The sequence below is a fragment of the Peromyscus eremicus genome, chromosome 2, assembly GCF_949786415.1.
Source record: "Peromyscus eremicus chromosome 2, PerEre_H2_v1, whole genome shotgun sequence".
Taxonomy (NCBI): Eukaryota; Metazoa; Chordata; class Mammalia; order Rodentia; family Cricetidae; genus Peromyscus; species Peromyscus eremicus.
In genome coordinates, this window is record NC_081417.1 from 117712003 (window position 1) to 117735293 (window position 23291).

The following is a 23291-nucleotide window of genomic DNA, read 5'->3' on the forward strand; positions in this document are numbered from 1 at the left end:
GGTATATCTTATACTATTCAGATAGCTTAAAAAATTAAAATACATGAATATATGAATGGATTTGCATATATTATATATAGTATGTATACATATGGATCTGTATATATGTATAAGTGTGTTTATATGATTAGACATTTTTATTGCTTAATCTATTGGTCTGTGAACCTAAACATTCTTACAGAAATGTCATAAAGTACTCTAATTGCATAGTGTGCAAACTAGTGTGTTGTCCACTTGACACAAGCTAGAATCATCCAATAGACAAGGAGCCTCTACTGAGAAAATGCCTGCATAAGAGTGGCCCATAAGCAGTCCTGTGGCTCATTGTCTTGATTAATGATTGATGTGGGACAGCCCAGCTCAGTGTGAGCAGGGCCATCCTTGGGTAGGTGGTCCTGGGGTGTAAAGAAATCAAGCTAAGCAGGTCCTGAGGAGAACACCAGGAAACAACATTCCTCCAGGGCTTCTGCTTCACTTCCTGCCACCAAGTCTTGTGTTGAGTTCCTGCCTTGACTGTCTTTGATGATGGACTGTGGCCTGAGAGTGTAAGATGAAATAAACCCTTTCCTCCTCAAGTGGCTTTTGGTCAGGGTATTTATCACAGCAATAGACAGCAAACTAAGATACAGAGACTCTTAGTTCTTGGAGAGGGATTAATTGAGTGTGGTGATATATTGTGTGTCCTAATAAAATTTACTGAAAGATCAGAGAGACAAAGAAACAAGCCATTGCCACGCCTCAATTCACTGACTCAATGAATCCTCTGACTAAAATCCTCTGAGTCCTGGATCTCTGCCTCCGAGTGCTAGGATTAAAGATGTGTGCCACCACTGCTTGGCATCTATGTTTAATCTAGTGGCTGTTCTGCTCTCTGATTTTCAGGCAAGCTTCATTTGATACACAATATATCACCCCAATAGAGGACTTTTTCATTTGTTTACGTTGGTAAATTATTCTTTAAAATGGTCATTGATAGTCTTTTAAGTTTATAATGCATCTTGAAAATGGTTATCAACTTGATTTATATGTTAAACTATATATTTTATGGAATTAAATATTTGTAGAATATCCTTAATTTTCTCAGTGTGTATGACAGAATCTCTCAGAAAAAGGCTTCAGAAAATATATGAAATGGCTAGGCTTTTTAGTCAGCATCACATAGAGAAAATGATTTGCCCATTAGTTCTGAGATCTTAGTGATTTTCTTTCAGTCTATGTGGATCAAACCCTTTACAATTAGTGAGATAATGTCTCTTTTTGTAAAACCCTAAGTCTATATTATGAATAGGGTGTTCTTCCATTTAGTGGATTATGAAAGTAATTAGTTTTCTTTGACATTTCCTTTCTTTCTTTTTCTTCCTGAAACTGGGTTTCTTGTATCCCAGGCTGGCTTTGAACTTACTATGCAGTAGATGATGACCTTCTAATCATCCTGGTTCCACCTCTCCAGTGTTCAGATTACAAGGATGTGTAACCTCACTGGGTTTATGTTTTGCTGAGGATCAAACTCAGGCTTTGCATATACTATGAGTGTGACCACTCTACCAACTGAGCTATATCACCAGCCCTGAAGTTTTCTTTTTATATGAAGTTTTTAATGTGAATCCTTTGTTATCTAGGCAGTTTTGTTTTCTGAAATTCTTAGGAAGGTAGAAATATTTAAGCATTTTACTTGTATATAGATTAATAGAAAAGAAGAATAAAATTTGGATTGAATCATGTTTATATGAAAAAAATCTTTTTTTTTTTTTTTTTTTTTTTTTTTTTGGGTTTTTCGAGACAGGGTTTCTCTGTGTAGCTTTGTGCCTCTCCTAGAACTCACTTGGTAGCCCAGGCTGGCCTCGAACTCACAGAGATCCACCTGCTTCTGCCTCCCGAGTGCTGGGATTAAAGGCGTGCACCACTACCGCCCGGCTATATGAAAAAATCTTATATTTTAATCCTTTGTGAGAAACTATACTGCTTTTACATGAATAATTCAAATTTTAGAAATGTGTTTGATATATGTAAATTTTTACAATTCAAAATTAAAATGCCCAACACTAGTCAAATGATGCACTTTCTATGAAGCAACATAAGCATTTGTAGTGCAAAAGCTCTTAAATAATACTGTTTTAAAAATCTTGTAGTGGATGGAAGAATTTAAAAATGATATGCTGCCTGAGAGAGACCCCCGACACCTGACTGTTAAAGAGGTGGTACATCATCTAACGCAATGCAATCAAGATGTCCCAGGGATCCCCGAGATCAACTGGGTGATTCATGTGGTTGATTCCCCAGATGTAAATGCCTTTGTTCTTCCGGTAAGTAAATACTTTAAAATGCATTTTTGTTGCTAGCTTTAATGTCTTTAAGTTTTACTGTGGGCTAATTGCGTCTGTTATTCTTTTGATGTACAGAATGGACAAGTGTTTGTTTTCACTGGGCTTTTGAATAGTGTAAGTGATACTCACCAGCTCTCCTTCCTTCTGGGCCATGAGATTGCACATGCGGTCCTGGGGCACGCCGTGAGTACCAAATGACATGCAGCTGTTAAATGCTGCCTTGATAGTACCAAGTTGTATCCTTAAAGGAACCCAATCTTTTCAGGATTGTTTTTTCTTCTTTAATGATGGAATATAATTGCCGTATTCTGTACCTGAAAAAAAGTGATTAGCTAATTTTGAGACTTTTGCAGTCTTTAGTATATGATACTGAATAATTAGTGTTTCTCTTAAATACTGTTTTTATCACCTGTCTCTTTTGCTAAAAAGTAATTAGTCTCAACCTCTATTTATTTCACATTAAAATTTAAACTTCCATAATTATTAATATACTTGTAATCTAGTCAGAAAATTAATTGTTGGAAAGTGATACTACTATTTAAGTGGTAGATCAATTTTTTATTCTTACTCATTTTCAAAAGATGTCTTGGAATATTGTTGGAAAATGTCTAAATGATATGCAATATGATATGAATGTGGAGCAGTAATGATACTTTGCCAGGATAGTTTACTGAGTTTCATCTAATATGTTCCTTCTCATTCAGAACTTTAATAACTTATGAGTATCTATCATCCCTGATTTATATATTAGGAAACTAACATTTAAAAAGACTAACAGTGGCCACATAGGTCTTTAATAACTCATGAAACATATTTTTGTACTCATTTTTGATTGCTATTCATTAAAAATGTGAATAGATCATCTGTGCATATTGAGATAAGTATATTTTTATTTTTAATCAGAACATTCCGGTATTATTGTGAAATATTTGTGAAAGGATTTGCAATATGCTAAATCATAAGTGCAAATATTATTAACTTCAAATTGAAACTATAACGTTTATTAATCTTTCTCAAAGTCATTTAAAAATTCTATGTATTCTTTAGAGGAATAATAAGATGAGCTGGGCCAAAGTTCTTTTTTGAAGCATCCCTGATTTCTCTTGAGTTAAGGAAAATTTTTTAAAAATATTTTCCCTAAATATATATAAGAACAAATCTAAGCAACAGAGATAGTATCGTTATAGTGTATTCTGACATCTCTCAAGTAATGGTGTCATAATTCACCAGTGATGCATTAGTGAATGAGACACAAACTTTCTCTTGGATTAGTATGACAAAGTGTAAGCCCACATTTGGTTTCTCCACTTCTCTCCCTGTGTCTTCCATCTGCTATTGCATGTATGTGTGTGATCTATCTGTCCCTGTTGCCTATATCTGTGTGTGTGTTTGAATTTGTGCCTGTGTCTCTGTTTATGCCTGTCTGTAAAAAAGGACTTTGCTCTATGTTTATTGAACAACACAGAAGACATGGTAATCTTTAAGCAGAAATCTTTAATGGTTTTACAAGAGAAGAGGTGACTTTACTGACCTCATCTGACCTATAATAGCACCAATATTGCAAGCAGGTGCTGCCAACTTGTATCTACATGTTGCTTCCAACAGTTATTGGAGATCTGTTGTTTAAGGTTGCTGTTGCCTGCTAACAGCAAATGATTGCCACAACACACACACACACACACACACACACACACACACACACACACACACACTATTCTGGGTCAGGGCATGGAAAAGTAACATGATTTAAGATTAAAGCTGTGCATTAGCTTTCATTGTAAAAGCTGATTGCACTAGAAATCCAAGGCGTAGTAAGTTTGGTTGCATTGTTTTATTAAAGACAGGTTAAACTTAAACCTGTACAGAGTACACAGTAGGACAGTAATGATCTCACAGCGTATTCTATTATGAAATTGGCTGTGAGGTCTGGAAAAAGTTCATTCCCTTTGTGGTCAAGAGATATTTTCAGAAAAATGTTTTGCCACATCATAACTGCAAAAAATGAATCAGCTGTGGCTGTTGTAGCTTTAAAAGGTGGTACCATTCAGCTGATTTGATTTCTGGCATCCAGTCACTGCCTGTCAGGGTAGGGTCACCACCTCCACCAGTGCAGGATGGTGGTCAGATGAACAGAAGAGGCAGGGAACAGCCATGATGGAAAACAGTTACTGTTTCTTTGACAAAGGTCTCTTTTATTAACACACTGTTTTCTCTTTTGGAAGTCTTAGTTTTGATTGAACGTGACTTTTATGCTGTTACTCTTTTTTTCTATAAATATGCAGTTTTAAAAATATTTATTTTTTAAGACTAATAACAGTTATACTCTTTTAAAAAAAATAGATTTATTTATTTATTATGTATAGTGTTCTGCCTGCATGTATGCCTGCAGGCCAGAAGAGGGCACCAGATCTCATTACGGATGGTTATGCTGGGAATTGAACTCAGGACCTCTGGAGGAGCAGCCAATGATCTTAACCGCTGAGCCATCTCTCCAGCCTCAGTTATACTCTTTAATAATTCATAACAAGTTTATTCTCTTCATAAACACTGTCATTGTGACTTCAGTCTTTCATAGTAAAATAATTCAATAACTGTTTTACAGCTAACGACTGTTAGGTGATAATTGTTTTGTGAGGAGAGATTATCTTGTTAAGGTCATACATAGTCTGATTTTAGTTTTCAGCCGTGTTGTGTCCATTCAGGTAGTGATTGGTACCAAGTCTGCATCAGCATTTTTATGCTAACGTGCACTCTAGTGAGTGTTGAGTAAGCCCGTGCATTTAACTTTTACTAGGCATCCCTGGGCAGAACACACATTTTATACAAACCTTTCCTGGCTACTGCTGTGAGTATGTCCAAAACTCAGAACCCAACTCTCAGTGAGAAATACCAAATTTTCAAAACCAAAAACTTGTATAAATGTGTTGTGCTTTCATGCATTAGGTTATAAACAGCAAAATACCTTTATTTTAATTAAACTTGTAATCTTTTTCTGAATTTTCTTGTCTTAAGTGCATTATCTATTATATATACTTAGGCTTTATGTAACAATGTAAGTGTGATAAACACTTTTATTTGATGTGTAGAATATAGTGTCTACGTGAGAAACCAAAATAGCCTTGGCCTGGATTTTTTGGTCCTTTTACTAATAGCTGTGTGAATTGGGGCAGTCATAAAATCTCCATTTGCATTTCATTATCTATAAAATGGGGCTTATTGTACCAGAGGAACCACTGTGCTGGTTAATATAAGAAACTAGCTTATTAATTCTCACTGTCTATGACGATGAATAATTAGCTCAGCAAAAGTAGTAAAATGTTAAAGGCATAAATGATTCACCAGTGTGTAAGTAAAGAAAAGGGAACCTCCCAGCAGACAGCATGGACATGAGGGGAGAAATCTGGGTCTTTGGCAGGTGAGATGGTTCGGCAACTAAGAACTCTGGCCCAAGCCTGACTGCCTGAGTTAGCTCCCGGGTCCCACATGTGGAAGGGGAGAACTGACTCCCACAAGTTGTCCTCTGATCTTGTACTGTGGCATGCCTATGCCCCACATATATACATACAAATAAAAAATAAACATAATAAAATAGCTTTAAAAAATTGGGTCTTTGCTCATGTCGGCCACTTGAACCCACATAATTATTTAGTATGATCAAGCGGTGGCTAGAAAGTGTAAATATGCACTGTCTCCATTTACTAAATGTGGCTTTCATCATTTTATTATTCTCAGGCAGAAAAGGCTAGCTTGGTTCACCTACTGGATTTCCTTGGTATGATTTTTCTCACAATGATTTGGGCTGTGTGTCCACGAGACAGCTTGGCACTTCTGGGACAGTGGATACAATCGAAGTTGCAGGAGGTGAGTCTGAGATGGCCTGTGGTGGACATGCAACAGTGTCGGTGTAAAGCAGTGTGGATCAGAACTATGCTAAGGTCTGTCCTGGAGTCAGATACGGAATTTCAGTGTCTGTTTGTCATTTTTAGGTGCTGTTCCCATATAGTGTTTAATTAAGGGAGTCTGCATTTGTCTAGTGATATACAAGCGTCGATTAAAAGAGCTACTGTGTTGTTTTTTTTTTTCCCTTTATTTTTCATAGTTGTTGATTTCACAGAGAGAAAACCTAATCACTGGTCCTTCTCTTATCTCTGTGACAGTCGTGTCCTTCCTCCAGAGATCTCTTCCAAGGAGGCTGAAGTTTTAATGAGTGTGGGGCTGGCTGTAGCTTCATATCATTCTTCTTTGCTGTTAATGCACAGTTAAACCAACGTTGCCTAGAATACATGGGGGAGGGGGCAGTTTTAGGTGCTTTAGTGCCGATAATAATAATCATTTCATGACTAAGTCCCTCATATTGTTCAAAATACTGCCTTACTGAGGATCAGTCTTGCGATCCCCACAGCTGTGTTAACCAGATTGAAACAATGATTCTCAAATTGAACAAGAAAGAACAGTTAGATTCAGATGGTGGGATGTCACATTGGAACTTAGTTATCACTGACCTGCTGGGCTGTCAATGGAGTTGATGTAGTTTCCCCCTTGTTTATAAGTAGATGCTTTTTAAATTAATAGAATCAGAAGAGTTGATGATAACTAAGGCAATGTAGCTGTTTTTCCCCTGAAATAATTTTGTGCCTCTTAGGCATAATTTTTCCAATTTAATAACTAAACTGAAGAACAGGGATGCCTTTGGTATGGACTTTTTCTCCTAAATTGAGGCCCCTCAGTGACTCTGTTGTCAAGAGATGTTTTTCTCTCTTCAGTGCCCTGCTCACCATATTTTGGGAACATAAAGGAATGCTGGCAGTGATGCCCTATAGGGTGGCAATTGTCCACATTCCTTGCCATTCACTTAGTTACTGTGGTGACTGAATGATACAGCAGGGCTCTGTTAATGCAGAACTACTGATGTTTTGGTCTGGATTATTATCGCTGTTGGGGCTTGTCCTGGTATTGTGGGTTTTCTAGCATATGCAGTAACTACTCAGTAGATGCCCATGGTTCTTGCTCTCCACAGTGTCTTGATGGCTCAGATGGTTAAGAGCCTTTGTTACTCTTGTAGAGGACCTGGGTTCAGTTTGGATCCCAGAACCCATATAGTGGCTCACAAACATCTGTAATCAGGAGATTAGATACCCTCTTGGCCTTCATGTGCACCAGGCATATGCATGGTGTACATATACGCAGGCAAAAATAATTATACACATAAAATTAATATAAAAATAATAATTTAAAAATGCCCCTTGAAGTCGGTATGGTGGCATGTACCTATAGTCCCAGCTACTTGAGGAGCTAAGGCAGGAGGATTGTTTTAGTTCATGTATTTGAGACTGTGGGGGCCCACAGAGGTTTCCTAGTGAGAGTTGAGCTTGCTTTACCCAGCAGGGTTGCATTAGGGGATGGCTTGACCACATGTGTGGTTACCAGGTGTTTGGAATGGTCTGCACTTGCTTCCTGGATTAATAGCTCCTTTCCTGTGGGAAGGCCTTTTGCTCCACCCCTTGGCATTCCTTTAAAAGTCCTTTAGCAGAGACAGAAGGGGCTGGTGGGTTTTGACTCAGGCCCTCCCTAGGCTATTCTGTGTTTCCATCTGTTTCTCTCAGTCTATATTTCTATCTAAATATTTCCCACTGCTCAAGAGTACTCTGGGGATAAAAGTGGGGGTGGGTCCCTCACATGAGACTACTTAGGTGACAACACCATGACCTTGTAACTCCAAACATTTACAAATGTCCTCAAGAGCCGACAGATGAACAAGCAAACAAGTCACACCAGCTTGAGAACCACTGCCTTAAAGCCGTTTGTATAGTACCTGGCACAAAATAAGAGCTCTGTTCCTAGGGATGATTAATTTTACTGTCGGCCTGTGTAATCCTCTGTGCAAATCAAGGAGTTTGTTATTGTTACTAGCTCCATTTTGCACATTGCCCCATGAGTTCCTCTGTTGAAGCCGATGCTTTTGCTGGGTTAGCACACTCCCTGGTACACACTCAGCCTGTGCACTGAGAGCTGACCCCTGCCTTGCAGTTCTTCAGCTTAAAACAGATGTAAGTGAGGGAGAAGGAAGCCGTGTTCTGTGTTTACATACTGTGAATGGGGGCTTAGGTTGCTTGTATCCATCACAAGTGTGTGTTTGAAAAGTTGCTGTGTTTGAAAAGTTGCTTCCTGGATTAATAGCTCCTTTATCAAAAGTTCTGCTTCTTGATCCAGCATCTACAAAGTTTTAGTGCTTACTGCAAATTAGAATTTAATTGGAAAACATTCTCATAAATAAAAGTAATTGGGAAGATTAAAGTTATGATAGCTGTTCGTGTTTTTTGAAAAAATTTAAGTCAGAAGAAAATTTTATTTTCCTAACTAATCAATATTTAGAAAAGGAAATGAAGATAGTTAATCACAGATGGGGCTCTCCTCTGTGGCTAATTTTCCCATTGAAGTTTTCTGCTAGTGTTGTTGGCTCTCATATACCTGTATTATTTCGATTTCCCTTTAGAACTGTGAGATTAATGTTCCTTGGCCACAGTTAGGTCTGTACCAGGATGGGTTCTTAGGCAGCACTCTCTTCAGCAGTGGAGATTATAAGTGGAACATTAAATAAGCTAATGGCAGCACAGGCTGTCTGGGAAGGCACATGCCTAACTTTTCTCCTTTTCATGTTTAAAGTGGGAGTTGAATGGAAGAAACAATGGCAACATTTACATTTTATATCTTAGAGGACAGACGTTTCATACTAGATTTTCTGTGAAATTAATTTAACATTCATTTTTTGAATTCCTTTGATCATGAAATAAATCCACTTAATGGAGTTTTTTCTGTCGTCCCGCTTCTTCTTAGTATATGTTTGACAGACCGTACAGTAGAACACTGGAGGCCGAAGCTGACAAAATTGGACTACAGCTTGCTGCAAAGGTAAAGTGATCAATCAACAACTGAAAATACAGTGTCCCTCATTGTAGCTGAAGTTTTCCTGTGTCCTACCTGGCCCATGGTCAGGACAAATCTCCCTCACCTGCCAGTCCTGCAGCCACTTTGGACCCAAGTAAACACACAGAGTCTTAAAACTGTTTGACCATTAGCTCAGGACTACCACTGACTAGCTCTTACACTTAAACTAACCCATAATTCTTATTTATGTTTAGCCATGTGGCTTGGTACCTTTTCTCAGTTCTGCTTTCACATCTTGCTTCCTCTGTGTCTGGCTGGCAACTCCTGACTCAGCCTTCCACTTTCCAGAATTCTCCTTGTCTGTTTATCCCGCCTATACTTCCTGCCTGGCTACTGGCCAATCAGCATTTTATTTATCAACCAATGGGAGCAACACATTCACAGCATGCAGAGCACCATCACCCATCACCTCATACAGCTGACAATACATGTGTGTTGTCTTGATGTTTGGCACACGCACAGGCCAAACATTTAGTCATACACTGTGTTAACCCTTTGTACTACTCATCTTTATATTACTATAACGAAATGCTGAGACAGCTCAGTTATAATAAAAGTTTGTTCAGCCCCCACTTATGGAGATTCAGGGGCATGTTGAATTCAATGCCTGCATTGGCCCAGTTCTGCTGAGAATAGAAGATGGTGGCACATCATGGCAGGATCATGTGTAGAAGCAAATCAGTTGAGTCTAGAACCAGAGAAGAGAAAAAGAGATGACGATCAAGGTGGTACAGTCCCTCTTCAAGGGCACATCCTCAGTGACACAAGCCATCTCTTCCTTGGCTCCCCTTTAAAGCATCTGTCACCTCCCTGTAGCACCACACAGGGCTATGCCTTTAGTCACAGTGGACCCTGGCGGTTACTTACACCTCACCCACGCCATAGTACTTTTCATAAATCTATAATTCTTGAAGATTATATCTCTTAAGGGAATGAATGAGTAACTGAAAATCTTCTATTCTCCATATGTGACTGTAATTGGCAGGATGTATTCAAAGTTTTAATCTTTATTAGAAAGCATTTTTTGCATGCATGAAATTTTTAGTTATAGACATGAAGTATGCAAATTAAAACTTTAAAAACATATGGATGTATAGTGCCTTAGGCCCTTCTTACTCTGTGTGCTTTCTGGAAGGCCAGTACTGCCGCTGTTCTACACCTGTTGTTTCTCTGATCTATGGGGGGTGGTTTAAGAAAAGAAGACCATGTATAGCTGTTTTCCCTCACCTGGAGAAGGTTACTCCTATTACTGTCATAGTCCAGGCTGAGCACCTGAGCATCTACTGCTGAAATGTGTCATGGAGAACAAGTGTAGCAACTGGCTCTCCGTGAGCTCCAGGAGCGGCTCCTGGGCCTCCTCACAGGTCTTGTGCTGTGTCTGTGTTGGACAGGAGCCTTCACCCTAATTACTATTTTAATCACCTGTGATAGCTGAGTTATCATTGTTAGCAGAACATTTTTAAATGAGTATGAACTATAAAGTTTATGTATAAAATTACTATGTTATTTGGCCCTTTGTTGAATTCCCAGTAGTTATTATTAAAAGTCACTATTATTTAAACTTCTCATTGTGAATCTTAATGGATTTGGCTCTATAAATGATACTACATATTTGCAAAAGTAAAAGTGTTTCTTGGCACATTAAGTAAGAAGGATCAAGTGAATTATCAGACTCTGTGCATTAAGAGGTTATCGAGTAAGGTACAAAGAACCAGTGGGTATGGGCTCCTAATCTGAATGCACTGGTCTGTCAAGTTTACCTTTATGTGTGTTTTGTGCTCTGGTTAAGAAACTTTAATTTGCCTTAGTAAATTGATTCTGTTTTAGTTCTAAGAAGCTTTACTATATTAGCTCTTTTATGTCATAAAAAGAAGTGATCAAGGTAATTCTGTTTTTTTTCCATGGACAGCTAATATACTCAGCCACAATTATTGAAAGGTAGATCTAGGGCCACAGTGGTACAATACCATAACTAATCCTAGTACCTTAGAGGTGGAGGCAGGAAGAGCAAAAGTTCAAGGCTAGCCTGAGCTACATGAGCCTCTGCCTGCAAAGGCTGAACAGACAAAAACTGTTATTTCTGTCATGACAGTTAATTGCCTTTTTGGGGATTTGCTCCCTTGTGACTAGTCCTTCATCCATAGCACACAATGCCTATCACTTTGTAACAGGGTTGGGACTATTACAAATGGCCCTATCCTTTAGTGTTGTTCTGCAATGTGGACTTGAAGTTATTGGATCTTTGCATGCTTGTATACATTTTATAATGATCTTATTAAATTTTATGTCCATAAAAACTTGCCTGGGCATTTGATGGGATAGTTGGCCAGTGTCTAACCCACTGAATTTTCCCATCTATGAACGATGTATTTGTCATTTACTTAGTTATTCTTTCATTATTCTTAACAATTTAAGCTTTGAACTTGGTTTTGTATATAGAGATGACACATATTTTGTCTGATATATTAAATGTTTGATATTAAGATATAGTTATTTAAAAAACAAATTTCTTACCTATAGAAATATACTTGACTTACGTAACTGACCTTGTCTTTAGCAATCAACCCACCTACATGTCTGCCTTCCTCTCTCCCCTTCCTCCCTTCCTTCCCAATATTTCCCCATCTCATTATTAGTGTGATGTCCAGAAATGTCAGCACAAGCTGATTGTGGGCAACTTTGTTTTCCCTGACCTTAGAAGAAGGTAATGTCTGGTTTTTCACATCAGTTCTCATGGTTCTTGTAAGGTTTCTTAGAGGCTATATTAGTTATGTTTCTGTTGCTGTTATAAAACCCCATGACCAAGGTAGCTCCTAGAAGGAAGTGTTTATTTGAACTTATGGTTCCAGTGGATAAGACCCTGTGTGGCAGGAAAGGATGGCCGTGAACAGCAGGTGTGGCAGCAGGCACAGGAAGCCAAGAGCTCAGATCTCAAGGAGAGCAAAGTGGAGAGAACCAACTGGAGGCGCCTCCAGGCTTTTAATCTTAAAGTCCCAGCGACACATGCTTTCCATCAAGGCTGTACCTCCCAAACCTCCTTATAAGTGTGCAAACGCCTGAGCTGTGAGGGCATTACTCATTCAGACCACCACAGGGGCTGGCCATCAGGTGGTAGCATCTGCCTTTAGTTCCTCATGGTTTGGCAAATGTGTTTAATTATGAAAGAATATTGTAACTTGCCATTTACATTTGTTGAATTTATTGAGATGGTTATGATTTTTCTCCTTCAATATGTTAATGTGGATTGGCTACATTTTTTTTTTTAAGTTAAGCTAACCTTTTGTTTTTGGAAATAGACTCAATTTTGTCAGTTTTAATATCCTTTAATAAATAGCTAGAATTGGTTTGCTGGTATTTTGGTTAGATATTATGTCTGTGTCCATAGGAGACAGTGGCCTGAAATTTAGATTTTCAGGAGTGGTTTCTCTTGAATGCCTCTCTCATTCTCACATTCATGAAGATGGCAGATTTCAAGATGAATCTTTATAGGGTGGGGACTGTCTGTATGCAAGGCGGTGCGTTTTCCTCAGAGAGCATCTTTACCTGCCAGGTGTTGACAGGCTATTTATTTTTTGTTTAGTTTAAAAACACATTCTTGTTTTCTTTGTGATTTATTCATAGCTCATGTATTATTTAGGGGGTTATTGCCTAGTTTTTGGACCTCTTGTGGTTTTTGGTTACCGTGTGTTTTTGACTTCTAGCTCACATTCTGAGTGGAGAGCACTCTCGGTGAGAAGTGTCTTTGATGCTGTTTTATTTTCTCTCTCAGTGTGTGATCAAGACTGTACTGTGGGGTATTCTTGAAGAGCTTCTGCCCTTGGAGACAGTGTTCTGTGGATGACTGTTTTGTCAAGTTTGTTAATTTCATTTTCATTTTTTTAATTGAAGAGATTATTATTATTCAGCAATTTCATTATTTATCATTGTTCACGTTTTTCTTCTCCCCTTTCTAGTTATTTACAGAGCTTTCTAGTCTTTCATTATGATTATAGAGTTTATCTTTTTTTGGTTCTGTCATTTATTTCTTTGCAGAGCTTATAACTAGCTATCTTCCTGGTGGTTTGATACTTCTTTTATTTGTGAATATAAGAATATTACTTGGGACTGGACAGGTGCTCAGTGATTAATAAGGCTTGCTGCTCTTGTGGGGAACTGAGTCCTGCCAATTCCTAGCACCCAGGTGGCTCACAGCTGCCTGTGACTCCAGCTTTAGGGAATCAGGTACCCTTTTCTGGCATCTGTGGGCACCTGCACTCATGTGCACACACTCCCCCCCCCCCACGCACACAGACAGACAGACACACACACACACACACACACACACACACACACCATTAAAAATAATGTTTTAAAGCTTACTTTCAAAGAAAAATATCTTTTGTTTTGGGTAATGCTTCTTGCCTAACGTCTGCCTTTCCCTTATTTTTGTTTTCCTCTCCTCCCTCCTCCTCCCAGATTTCTTTCAGGCTGTGCAAGAGCATTGTGTCTTTTGCATTCTCTTGTTGTCAATCTTTGTGTCTTTTTATGTCTGTCTTAGAAGCAGTACACACCTTTTCCCCTTTCATCTTTGCTTTTGGGGGAGTGTGCACTCTGCTTTGTGCTTCTTTTTCCTTTCCTTTCTTTCTTTCTTTTTTTTCTTTGAGACAGGGTTTCTCTGTGTAACAGGCTTGGCTGCCCAGGAACTCACTTTGTTAGACCAGGCTGGCCTCAAACTCAGGGATCCATCTGCCTCTGCCTCCTCAGTGCTGGGATTAAAGGTGTGCGCCACTGTGCCCGGCAAGTTTGTGCTTCATACGGACCATGATGTAGAACATGTTTCATGTGCATCTCTGCTGCTCCTGTGTCTTCCTCTGTGAATTGTTTGGCCAGATATTTTGCCTGTTCTTAAATGGGTTGTTGGCCGTCTTGAGGAGTTTATATGCTCCTCAGTGTACTTGCCAGGTACACAGCCTTGGTTAACCATCTGTATTGCAAGTGTTTTCTATCATTCTCTGGCATCTTTTAATTTTTTTAAATGGTTTAATTTGAAGAACAAAGCTTAGTGTTTTTGTGAAGTCTAACTTTTTTGCTTTGGGTTTAATTATTGTTCTGGTTTCCTAAGATGGGAGCTCAGATAATTATTTTTAGACTTTCATGTTCCTAAATTAACACAGGCAGTTAAAGCTAAAATTTTCACTTCTCATTATTTGATTTTGAAACATTTTGATATGTGTTTTTATCATTGTCATTAAGTAATAATGTTTCCTAATAGCCTTTGTAATTTTCTTCTTTTATATACAGATTGTTTTAATTCATTTAATGTCTAGACATTTGGAGTTTGTCTAAATGTTTCATCATTGTTTATTTCTAATTTACCCTCTTGCAAGTCAGAGAACACACTCTGAAGAATCTTAATCTCTGTGCTGGCTGTTTTTCTGTCAACTCAACATAAGCTAGAGTCAAGTGGGAAGAGGAATGTCAGTTGAGAAAATGCCCGCATAAAACTGGCCTGTAGGGAAGTCCGTAGTGTGTCCTCTAGGATGTGGGAGGGCCCGCTCACTGCGGCACTGCCACCCTTGGGCTGGTGGTCCTGGCTGCTGACTGAAAGCAGACTGAGCAAGCCACCGAGAGCAAGCCAGGAAGCAGCACTAGCCCTCCTCCATGGCCCCTGCATCAAGCTCCTGCCTTGAGTTCTTGCCCAGCTTTCTTTGATAATGGACTGTGACCTGAGAGAGTAAGCTGGAATAACCCTTCCTCCTGAAGTTGCTTTGGTCTTGGTGTTCTCACGATAGAAACCTACCTATAGGAACTTGGTTTGGGGGAAGCCCTTGGCCTGTCTTGGGGACTATGCTCTACAGTAACTGAGTGGCTTTCTACAAACAAGTGTTAGGTTGAGCTGGTTCACTGTGTCATTCAGGTTAATATTCTGATCTCCTTTGGAGAGAAGAGTTTGAAACATTTTAACTATAAATGTCGACTTGTCTGTGAGTTTTAGCTTCATGTAATTTGAAGTCTGTTTTAGACACAGACATCTGGTTTAGACACATACATATTTGGGATTCTTTTCTCCTTTTGAATTGTTTGATTTTTGAAGTAAATTTATTTATTTATTCATTCTTTTTTATTTGTTTGTTTATTTGTTTGATTCAGGGCACCATTCTGTAGCCCTGGTTGGCCTAAAACTCACAGAGAGTGCACCTGCATCCCAAGTACTGATATTAAGGCCCCTGCTACCACACCTGGCAGACTTGCAAAGCCACATGGCTGTGGTCCTGTAAGCCGCTGGATGAGGGGAGGGGAGAGGATCCTGGGAAGCAAAAGTTTAGTTTGTCCTTAAAAGACCAAGTATTCTGCTTACGTCTTTAGCATAGTGAGCCTACATGCTTAGGGGTGATCCCTTGACTGAGCGGGGCCAACTGGAATGAGGAGCTTTTGTCCTAGTGTTTTAAATGAGGATCACAAGGGGTAGATTGTTTTTCTTGTCCTATTGACTCAAGCCACAGTTAGACTTTAGCAATCTGTGTGCACATGGCTGTTTTCAACAGTTTCCTTCGGTGGGGGCATTGCTTCTATCTCCTCACTGCTTCCAGGAAATGGCCTTAGGTCTAGCCGCTGCATCTTATGCACACATATATTGTTCTGAGGCAGGGGCACAAATAGTTTACAAAAGAGAACTAGGAAATGAAGAAAAATCAAAGCCAAGCCTTCAACTTAGCTTTAGTCCAAAGCACAGTAAGATCTTAAAGATCGGTCGATCCTGAACAGATTTCTCAGAAAAGTCATTCCCATACCAGAGTCTGCTTAAAAAGTAGATTTCTCATTTGCCTGGTTGTCTACGTTTCACCCTCTCATGCCAGTGAGGGGTTTGACTGGACTTGAGGCAGAGTGTCTGTTCTATGGCTGTAAGCATGTCTGCTGTTAGCTTTCTCTCTTCCATCTGTGAACTCTGGGAGCCTGTTGCTCTGGGAGCATGGTGGCACCTTCTAGAATGGTTGGATATTATTTCTTCTTTTTTTTTTTTTTTTTTTTTTTGGTTTTTCGAGACAGGGTTTCTCTGTGTAGCTTTGCGCCTTTCCTGGAACTCACTTGGTAGTCCAGGCTGGCCTCGAACTCACAGAGATCCACCTGGCTCTGCCTCCCGAGTGCTGGGATTAAAGGCGTGCGCCACCACCGCCCGGCGGATATTATTTCTTCTATAGTTTTTCAGTGTTCAGTTCTTTTCTGGCTTCTGTTTGATTCATAGTTTCCTACAACCGTTAACTAATAGCTGCTTCTAATCAAGGTTTTAAAGTTGTCGTCTGTCGTAGGCATCGTGTGACCACCAGCTCCCTTTTCCATTACTGCAAGCTGACATGCCTTTGTGGGACCCAAGATTTTAAATCCTGAGTTATTTCTTTCAGCAGGTTGATGATGTCCCCTTTGAGATGCCGTCCTGCTGTCTTTCTGGTGTTTTTGACTTTCTTCGTTCAAGGTTGCTAAATGTGCATTTTTGTCTTTGCTTTCTCTTGGTTGATGTGAAGTATCTACTTCCTATGTGTTTTCTTTGTATTTACTCTGCTGACTGTGGCTGAGTGTTTTTCATCAGTTTAATAGATTCTCATTGATTACATTTTAACATAGGGCATTTGCTCCATTCTTTCTCTCTTCTCAGATTAGAAATATACATACTTGTTTATTTTAGAGCATGCTGTCCGTCTTTCATTACTTTGTTTTTATAGTTTCCATGCTTGTCAGCATGAATTTTTTCTATTGTAGTTCATTAATCTTATTCTTATCTATACCCCTTTTGCATTAAACTTGCTGCACGTCAGGTGTGCCTTCACCCAGAAGAGTGATGCTGTCCAGGATAGACCCCCAAGGCTGGCATGTGTTCTACAGTTCTCCCCTAGCCCTTTCCCAGAACCCTGGCCCTAAGCTTTATCTTCACACAGCACCAAGTCTCTACTTGGTTTGGGGGCTACATTTTCTTTAATTTCTTCCATCTTCTTTTAGAGTGTGCAGATGTTTTAGTGAATCAGTGCTGTCCTTGGCTCCGTGTCTCCCTTGTCTATTTTTTAACCCCAGTCTTCATCTCTGTGAGTCACAGACAGACAGTATGCAGAGTAGACACCAGGTGACCTCTTTTCTTAGTTACCTCACTGTTAGTTTCTCCACAAGCTTCTGCAGTAAGTGGTTTGGGTAGCATGTATGGAGGATGCATGGATGTTTATCTTTGCTAGATTTCTAACCAGCAATAACAAAGGACAAAGTTATACCCCCGTCATTGAACCAGTCTCCAGGTCTCTAGATTTAATGCTCATCATTCCCCCTCCCCAACAAACACCTCTGCTCTGTTTTCACTGTCTCTCATCCTTGTGTGCAAAAGTTGGGGTATTCTTGACTAATGCTAAACGTTCAGATCTGGCTGCCTTGAGGAGTCTAAAATTTTGATTTTCTCGTCTGTAAGACAGCCGAAGGCTTCCTTCACTCCCTCTTCCTGTTGGATTCCTGCCAGATTCTGCCATGTTTCAGCCTGTTGCTCTTCACGCTTCAGATGGCTCCCTGATGGGAAGGAGTGCCGAGGTCGAGGTCACACCAGCTTCAGTGAGTCTCCTGCCTTCAGGATTTTGGTGTCTGTCTTGGCTGGCCTGGTGACTCCTCGTCCTCTGGCCAAGCATTCTTTTTATTTTCTGATTGTTTTTGTCAGGGACACTGGCTTGTTATGAATTACTTTACATGACCAGATGAGAATGCTCCCAGCATTGAAGTAGTAGAATGTTCTGTTGTAGCAGGAATCTTTTTTTTTTAAATTTTATTTTATAATTTAATTTAATTTTACATATCAGCCACTGATTCCCTTGTTCTCCCCCTCCCGCCCCCCACTTCCTCCCAGCCCACCCCCTATTCCCGTCTCCTCCATGGCAAAGACTCCCCTGAGGATTGAGTTCAACTTGGTAGATTCAGTCCAGGCAGGTCTAGTCCCCTCCTCCCAGGCTGAGCCAAATGTCCCTGTAGCAGGAATCTTAAAAGTTCTTATTAATAAAATCAAACCTGAGGCCAGTTATTGGGGTGAACACTGGAAGATCAGAGAGACAGAACAAGCCACAGCCAACCTCATCGGGCCAACTTCTCAGCTGATCTTTTTTCCTCAGACTGGAAGCCTCTGTGTCCTCATATCCGAATGGCTCTCAGCTGAACTGTGCTGCTCAAAACAGCCAAATGCTTAACCAGGCCAAATGCTGCTAGTTTCTGGTCCTCACGCCTTATATACCTTTCTGCTTTCTACCATCACTCCCTGGGATTAAAGGCTTGCTTTCTGGGATTAAAGGTGTGAGTCACCATGCCTGGCTGTATCCTTGAACACATGGATTTCTGCCTCTGGAATGCTAGGATTAAAGGTGTGTGCTACCACTGCCTATCCTAAGTATCTAGTGGCTTTTCTGTTCTCTGACCCCAGATAAGTTTATTAGGGTACACAATATTTTGGGGAACACAATAGCACCACATTCTGTCATAATGATAAGTTGAGTTATTTACCATTAATAACCATTTGGATAATTTCTAGGAATGAGTAACATCATAAATAATTTTAGAAAAGACATTCTATTCATCTATCCATAAACTCTACAAGTTTTCCCTCCTTCCCTCCTTCCTTTCTCTTTTGCTCTCTTTCCCTCCTTCCTTCCCTTTTCTTTTCTTTCTTTCCTTTTTTCTTTCTTCCCTTCCTTCCTTCCTTCCTCTCTGAATTCATATTCCCTGCCCTCTTTCTCTCCCCCTCTCTCCCCTCCTCCTCTCTCCCAACTAACTCTTCTTTCTCTCCCTCTCTCTTGTGCTGGGGCTCAACTCAGAGCTTTGCACCCACAAGACAGTTGTTTTATGACTGAGCTGCACTCTAGCACCATTCCATGAGTTTTTGTTATTTATTTAGGATAAGTAAGTGTAGCTAAGGTCACTAGGATATATATATATATGTATATATATATGCATATATATATAAATTTTATAGAGATACTGTGTTCAAAAATGCTAATGCCAGACTTCACCAACCTGTGAGAATACCTTCCCCCCCAATATCCACAATGCTGTGTTCAGTCATGTTAAGTTTTGTCAATTTGGAGGGAAAAAAATCATATCTTTAAATTTTTTTGAACTAGGGTTGCTCCCTGTATCCCTTGCTGTTCTGGAACTCACTATGTAGACCAGGATGGCCTAGAACTCACAGAGATCCACCTGCCTCTGCCTCCAGAGTGCTGGGATCAAGGGCGTGTGCCACCATGCATGGCCTGTCATTGGTTTTTGAAATCTCATTTTCTAGTGTCATGGAAAAGCTGAGCACACTGTCTCAGTTTTATTGGCTCCTTGATATTCTCAACTGCAGAGTGCCTTCAGTGTGCCTGTTGGTTAGATGTTTAAAACGTGTGTTTTAGGATCACACGTGGAGTTTCTGAGTGACTATAGACGAGGAAGCTCTGAGGAAGTGTTCAAGAGCAGCTAAATGCTGTGATGTCAGGTAGATCAGGACAACAGCTGTCACAGTCCACCCAGGGTTGGGGGACTTGGTAAGTCCTCTCCTCTGAGAGTAGACAAGTTAGTGAAGAAATGATGAAGCTCCATCAATTATAACATGACAAACCATTTTGAAAAAGTATATTTGGACAGGTAAGAGCATGGTTGCATTTTCTAAAGCACACTAAATGTTGTGTTGTGCAGCATGAGACTTCCAGTTGTGATAATATGGTCTGTTTATGTCAAGCACAAAGAAATGTTGCTATAGATGTTAAATCTGTCTTTGTTATTGAAACACTCAGGATGAAAAATGCCATCTCTAAAGTACAAGTATTTATTTCCTGTCAGGAAGAGAAGCAGTATGAAAGCTTCGAATATAGTGTTTACGCTGCCTTTATTCTGCGAAAGCATCCTTTTAGATAATAACACCTCTAGCTCCTGTCTAACCCCTATCAGGGCTGTGCTCAGTGCTGGAGGTGTGGTGCCTGCTCTTACCTACTGCACAGCACTTCCATGAAGTGGTTACTGCTGTGATCATCATGTCTCCTTCTTGCAGGTGAAGGAGCTGAAGTCCACACAGGCTATGTTAGCTTTTTTTTCAAAGGCACAATGGTAAAAGTTGTGGTTCAAACTGGAATGGGACAGAGTTTTAGTTTTTTATTTTTCTTGCTCATTATGGAGACATTTATTCTGTTATGAGCTACAGTAGCACTTTCCTTGTTGTGACCAGCTACTTGGCAGGAAGCCATCTAAGAGAGAAGATGTTGTTGTTGTTGGCTTTTGGCTATGGTTCAAGGGGATACAATCATGGTGGATACAGTCCAGCGTGGAGGTAGGAACATGAGGCAGGTGGTCATACTGTGTCCATAGTCGGGAAGCAGAGAGTGGACAGGAATTGAGGCCAGGCTCTACAGCCTCAATGCCCACACTAATGACCTGCTTCCTCCTGTGAGGCTCTACTTCTTAAAGGCTTCATACCCTCCCAAACAGCACCACTAGCTGGGACCAACTGTTCAAACCCACATTTGGACCCTAGTATGAACTTTATACCGTCACCTTCCCGTGTTTAGTATCAAAGTCTAAACCTTTTTTAGGTGCTGGCAGTGTGGAGCAATCTACCGCCAAGGACACTAAGTGGAGTCATGGCTGCTGAGCTAGACCACCCGCATTTGGGACTCTGCCTTTCCAGTTAGCTGTGTGATCTTGAACATGTTATTTTTACTTTTCTGTATCAGCCTTCTCTACCTGGGAGATAGGACTCAGTCAGTACAATTCAAGTTCCCAGGGCACCAGTCTTCTGCCTGTGCATGTCCCATTGTCTGCTTCCTCTAGTCCACACGGACCTCAAGCCTGTGTAACAATACTGAACCCTGGAGTTTGACCCCCTCCTTCCAGTTGACTCCTTCCCCTGACAAACGTTCCCCCTTGTATTCAGTATTGCTGTCTTAAATGCCTGCATCCTGCTGTCATCCCTACTCATTTAAGACTGAAATCTGATCTTTCACCAAGTCCTGGCAATTCTATCTATAAAACACGTCTCAGCATGTTTCTATTTCCACAGCTAGGAATGAACTTCTGCAACTTCATTATAGCTTTCATTGATTCCATTCATTCCCCTCTCCATTCCACTCTCCACCCAGCTACACATGATGAAGCAGGTCGGGTGAGCGAGTGTTGGCCTCTAGACTTCTACCCAGTATCTGGGCTGATTGGCCTCTAATTCTTATGGATCTTTTTTTTTTTTTCCTTTTTCTTTTGACATTACAATAGTCTGATGCAGACCCAGTCAGTAGCCCTCCCCCATGACATGATTTTCATTAATTAACTGAATGTGTATTTGCTGCATGCTTACTGTCTGCCAGGTTATTGGAAGTCAGAATGTTAGTAGGAGATAATTTGAACAAAGCTTGGAGCATCATGGTAGAGACATATAGACATGTTCATCCCATGGAAGAATGCAGCAGAACGGTAGAACTTGTATCTGGGCTGAAATGACAGCCCAGGAAGGGGATTGAGAAAGGAGCAGTTAAAACAGAGCTCTCTGAGACAAGTAGTAATTATTCTGGTGTGGTGCAGGGTGTAAGTCTCGGGAGATTTGGTATAGAAAATAGTATGGTTAAAGGTAAGGAAAACAATGCTTGTTCTGGGAATTGAAATCTCTCTGTGGCTAAAATACAAACAGTTTAGGAGCATCCATGGCAGGATGGAATGGAAAAGGGAGGTAGCGACTTAGTGGTCTTAAGGACTTTAAACCCTGAGTTCAGGGGTGGAGACTGGGTGTCACAGAGGTCTTGGAACTCTGATTTCTTACATGTGACCATAGGCAGGGTACTTAACCTCTCTGTTTTCTATCTGAAAAGAGGCTAATACTCTTTCTTAAACTGTTACTCTGGGTGTCTGGTTCCTATTTGTGGCCTATACCCTGTACCCTGACGAGATGCATGTGTGCGTGTGCGTGTGCGTGTGCGTGTGTGTGTGTGTGTGTGTGTGTGTGTGAAGCAGTTGAGCAAACTTCCCAACCCTGCCCTGTAAGTCCAGTCACATTGCCAAACTATGATTAGATTTCCTTGTCATTGTGATTATAGCTTAGCTTCTGTCGTCACATGTCTAAAAGGGAGCAAAGGTGTTGACCCAGGGACAGACACACCCACACTGCAGTTGGCTCGGCTGCTAAGCTGCCGTTACCATTCTGTAGGAGGCTTGAAAGTATGGTCAGGGGAACTGTTTCTGGGAGATGAATTTGTTGGCTATGCATTGCCCCATTGGATTCATGAGCATTCAAGGCCAAGGACCAAATAGAATATAAGAAGTTCACTGACATGAAGTTACCTCTGAGGGATTTTCCAAACAAGAATCTATCTTTCCTTAAGATTCTTTCTGCTTTTTCTCTACTATTCATTGTGAAGAGGTTAATTTTCCATGCTTATGTTTTTATAGCTTAAATTTTGATTTTGAAGAGCTTTCAGTTATCATTATTAAAAATTATTAGAATGATTAATTCAGAATTAGTGATTAACTGGTAGGTCTGCTGTGAACTGAGATGGAATAAATGGTTCAAACCAGCTGGGCAAAAGATTATTTGATTTTGTTGATGTGTTTATTCATTTGTCATTCATTGTAAGGACATTTTGACACTTGGCAGTCATTTGTAGAAATGACTTCTATTTTTTAATTTCACAAGCAACCAAACCATCTATATTCACTTTTGAGTATCTGTACTGAAATCTAAAAAAAGAAAGCTAATTTTCTTTTAATGCTTCTAAACTGGGGGTTAGGCTCCTTGGGGGGCATTATGTATGATTGCTTTTGATTATTACAGAGACAGGGGACATGTGGATGTGTTATTTCGTTTAGTGGATGGGGACTGAGGATGATAAATACACTGGAGTGGTTTGAGAGCCCTCACTGGGAGGGATTGTCCAGCCCCAGAGCTGCTGAGGACCCTTCTGGAAGGAAGTACTGTTGCTTGCTGCAAGCTGCCTGAAATAGCTGTGCCTATAGCACCATCTAGTGAGGGAACTGGGTAACAGCAGAATCCACTTTATCACAGAAATACAA

General features: G+C 40.2%; 1 protein-coding gene across 1 annotated transcript in view; it reads left to right on the forward strand.

The window, feature by feature from the left end:
- The window catches only part of Oma1 (OMA1 zinc metallopeptidase), a 62244-nt gene that overhangs the window by 13535 nt on the left and 25418 nt on the right, over nucleotides 1-23291 (forward strand). The window contains exons 4-7 of the mRNA XM_059256013.1: nucleotides 2130-2303; nucleotides 2400-2507; nucleotides 6057-6185; nucleotides 9159-9233. Of these exons, the coding sequence (XP_059111996.1) occupies nucleotides 2130-2303; nucleotides 2400-2507; nucleotides 6057-6185; nucleotides 9159-9233 (486 nt within the window). The remainder of the gene's footprint in view (nucleotides 1-2129; nucleotides 2304-2399; nucleotides 2508-6056; nucleotides 6186-9158; nucleotides 9234-23291) is intronic.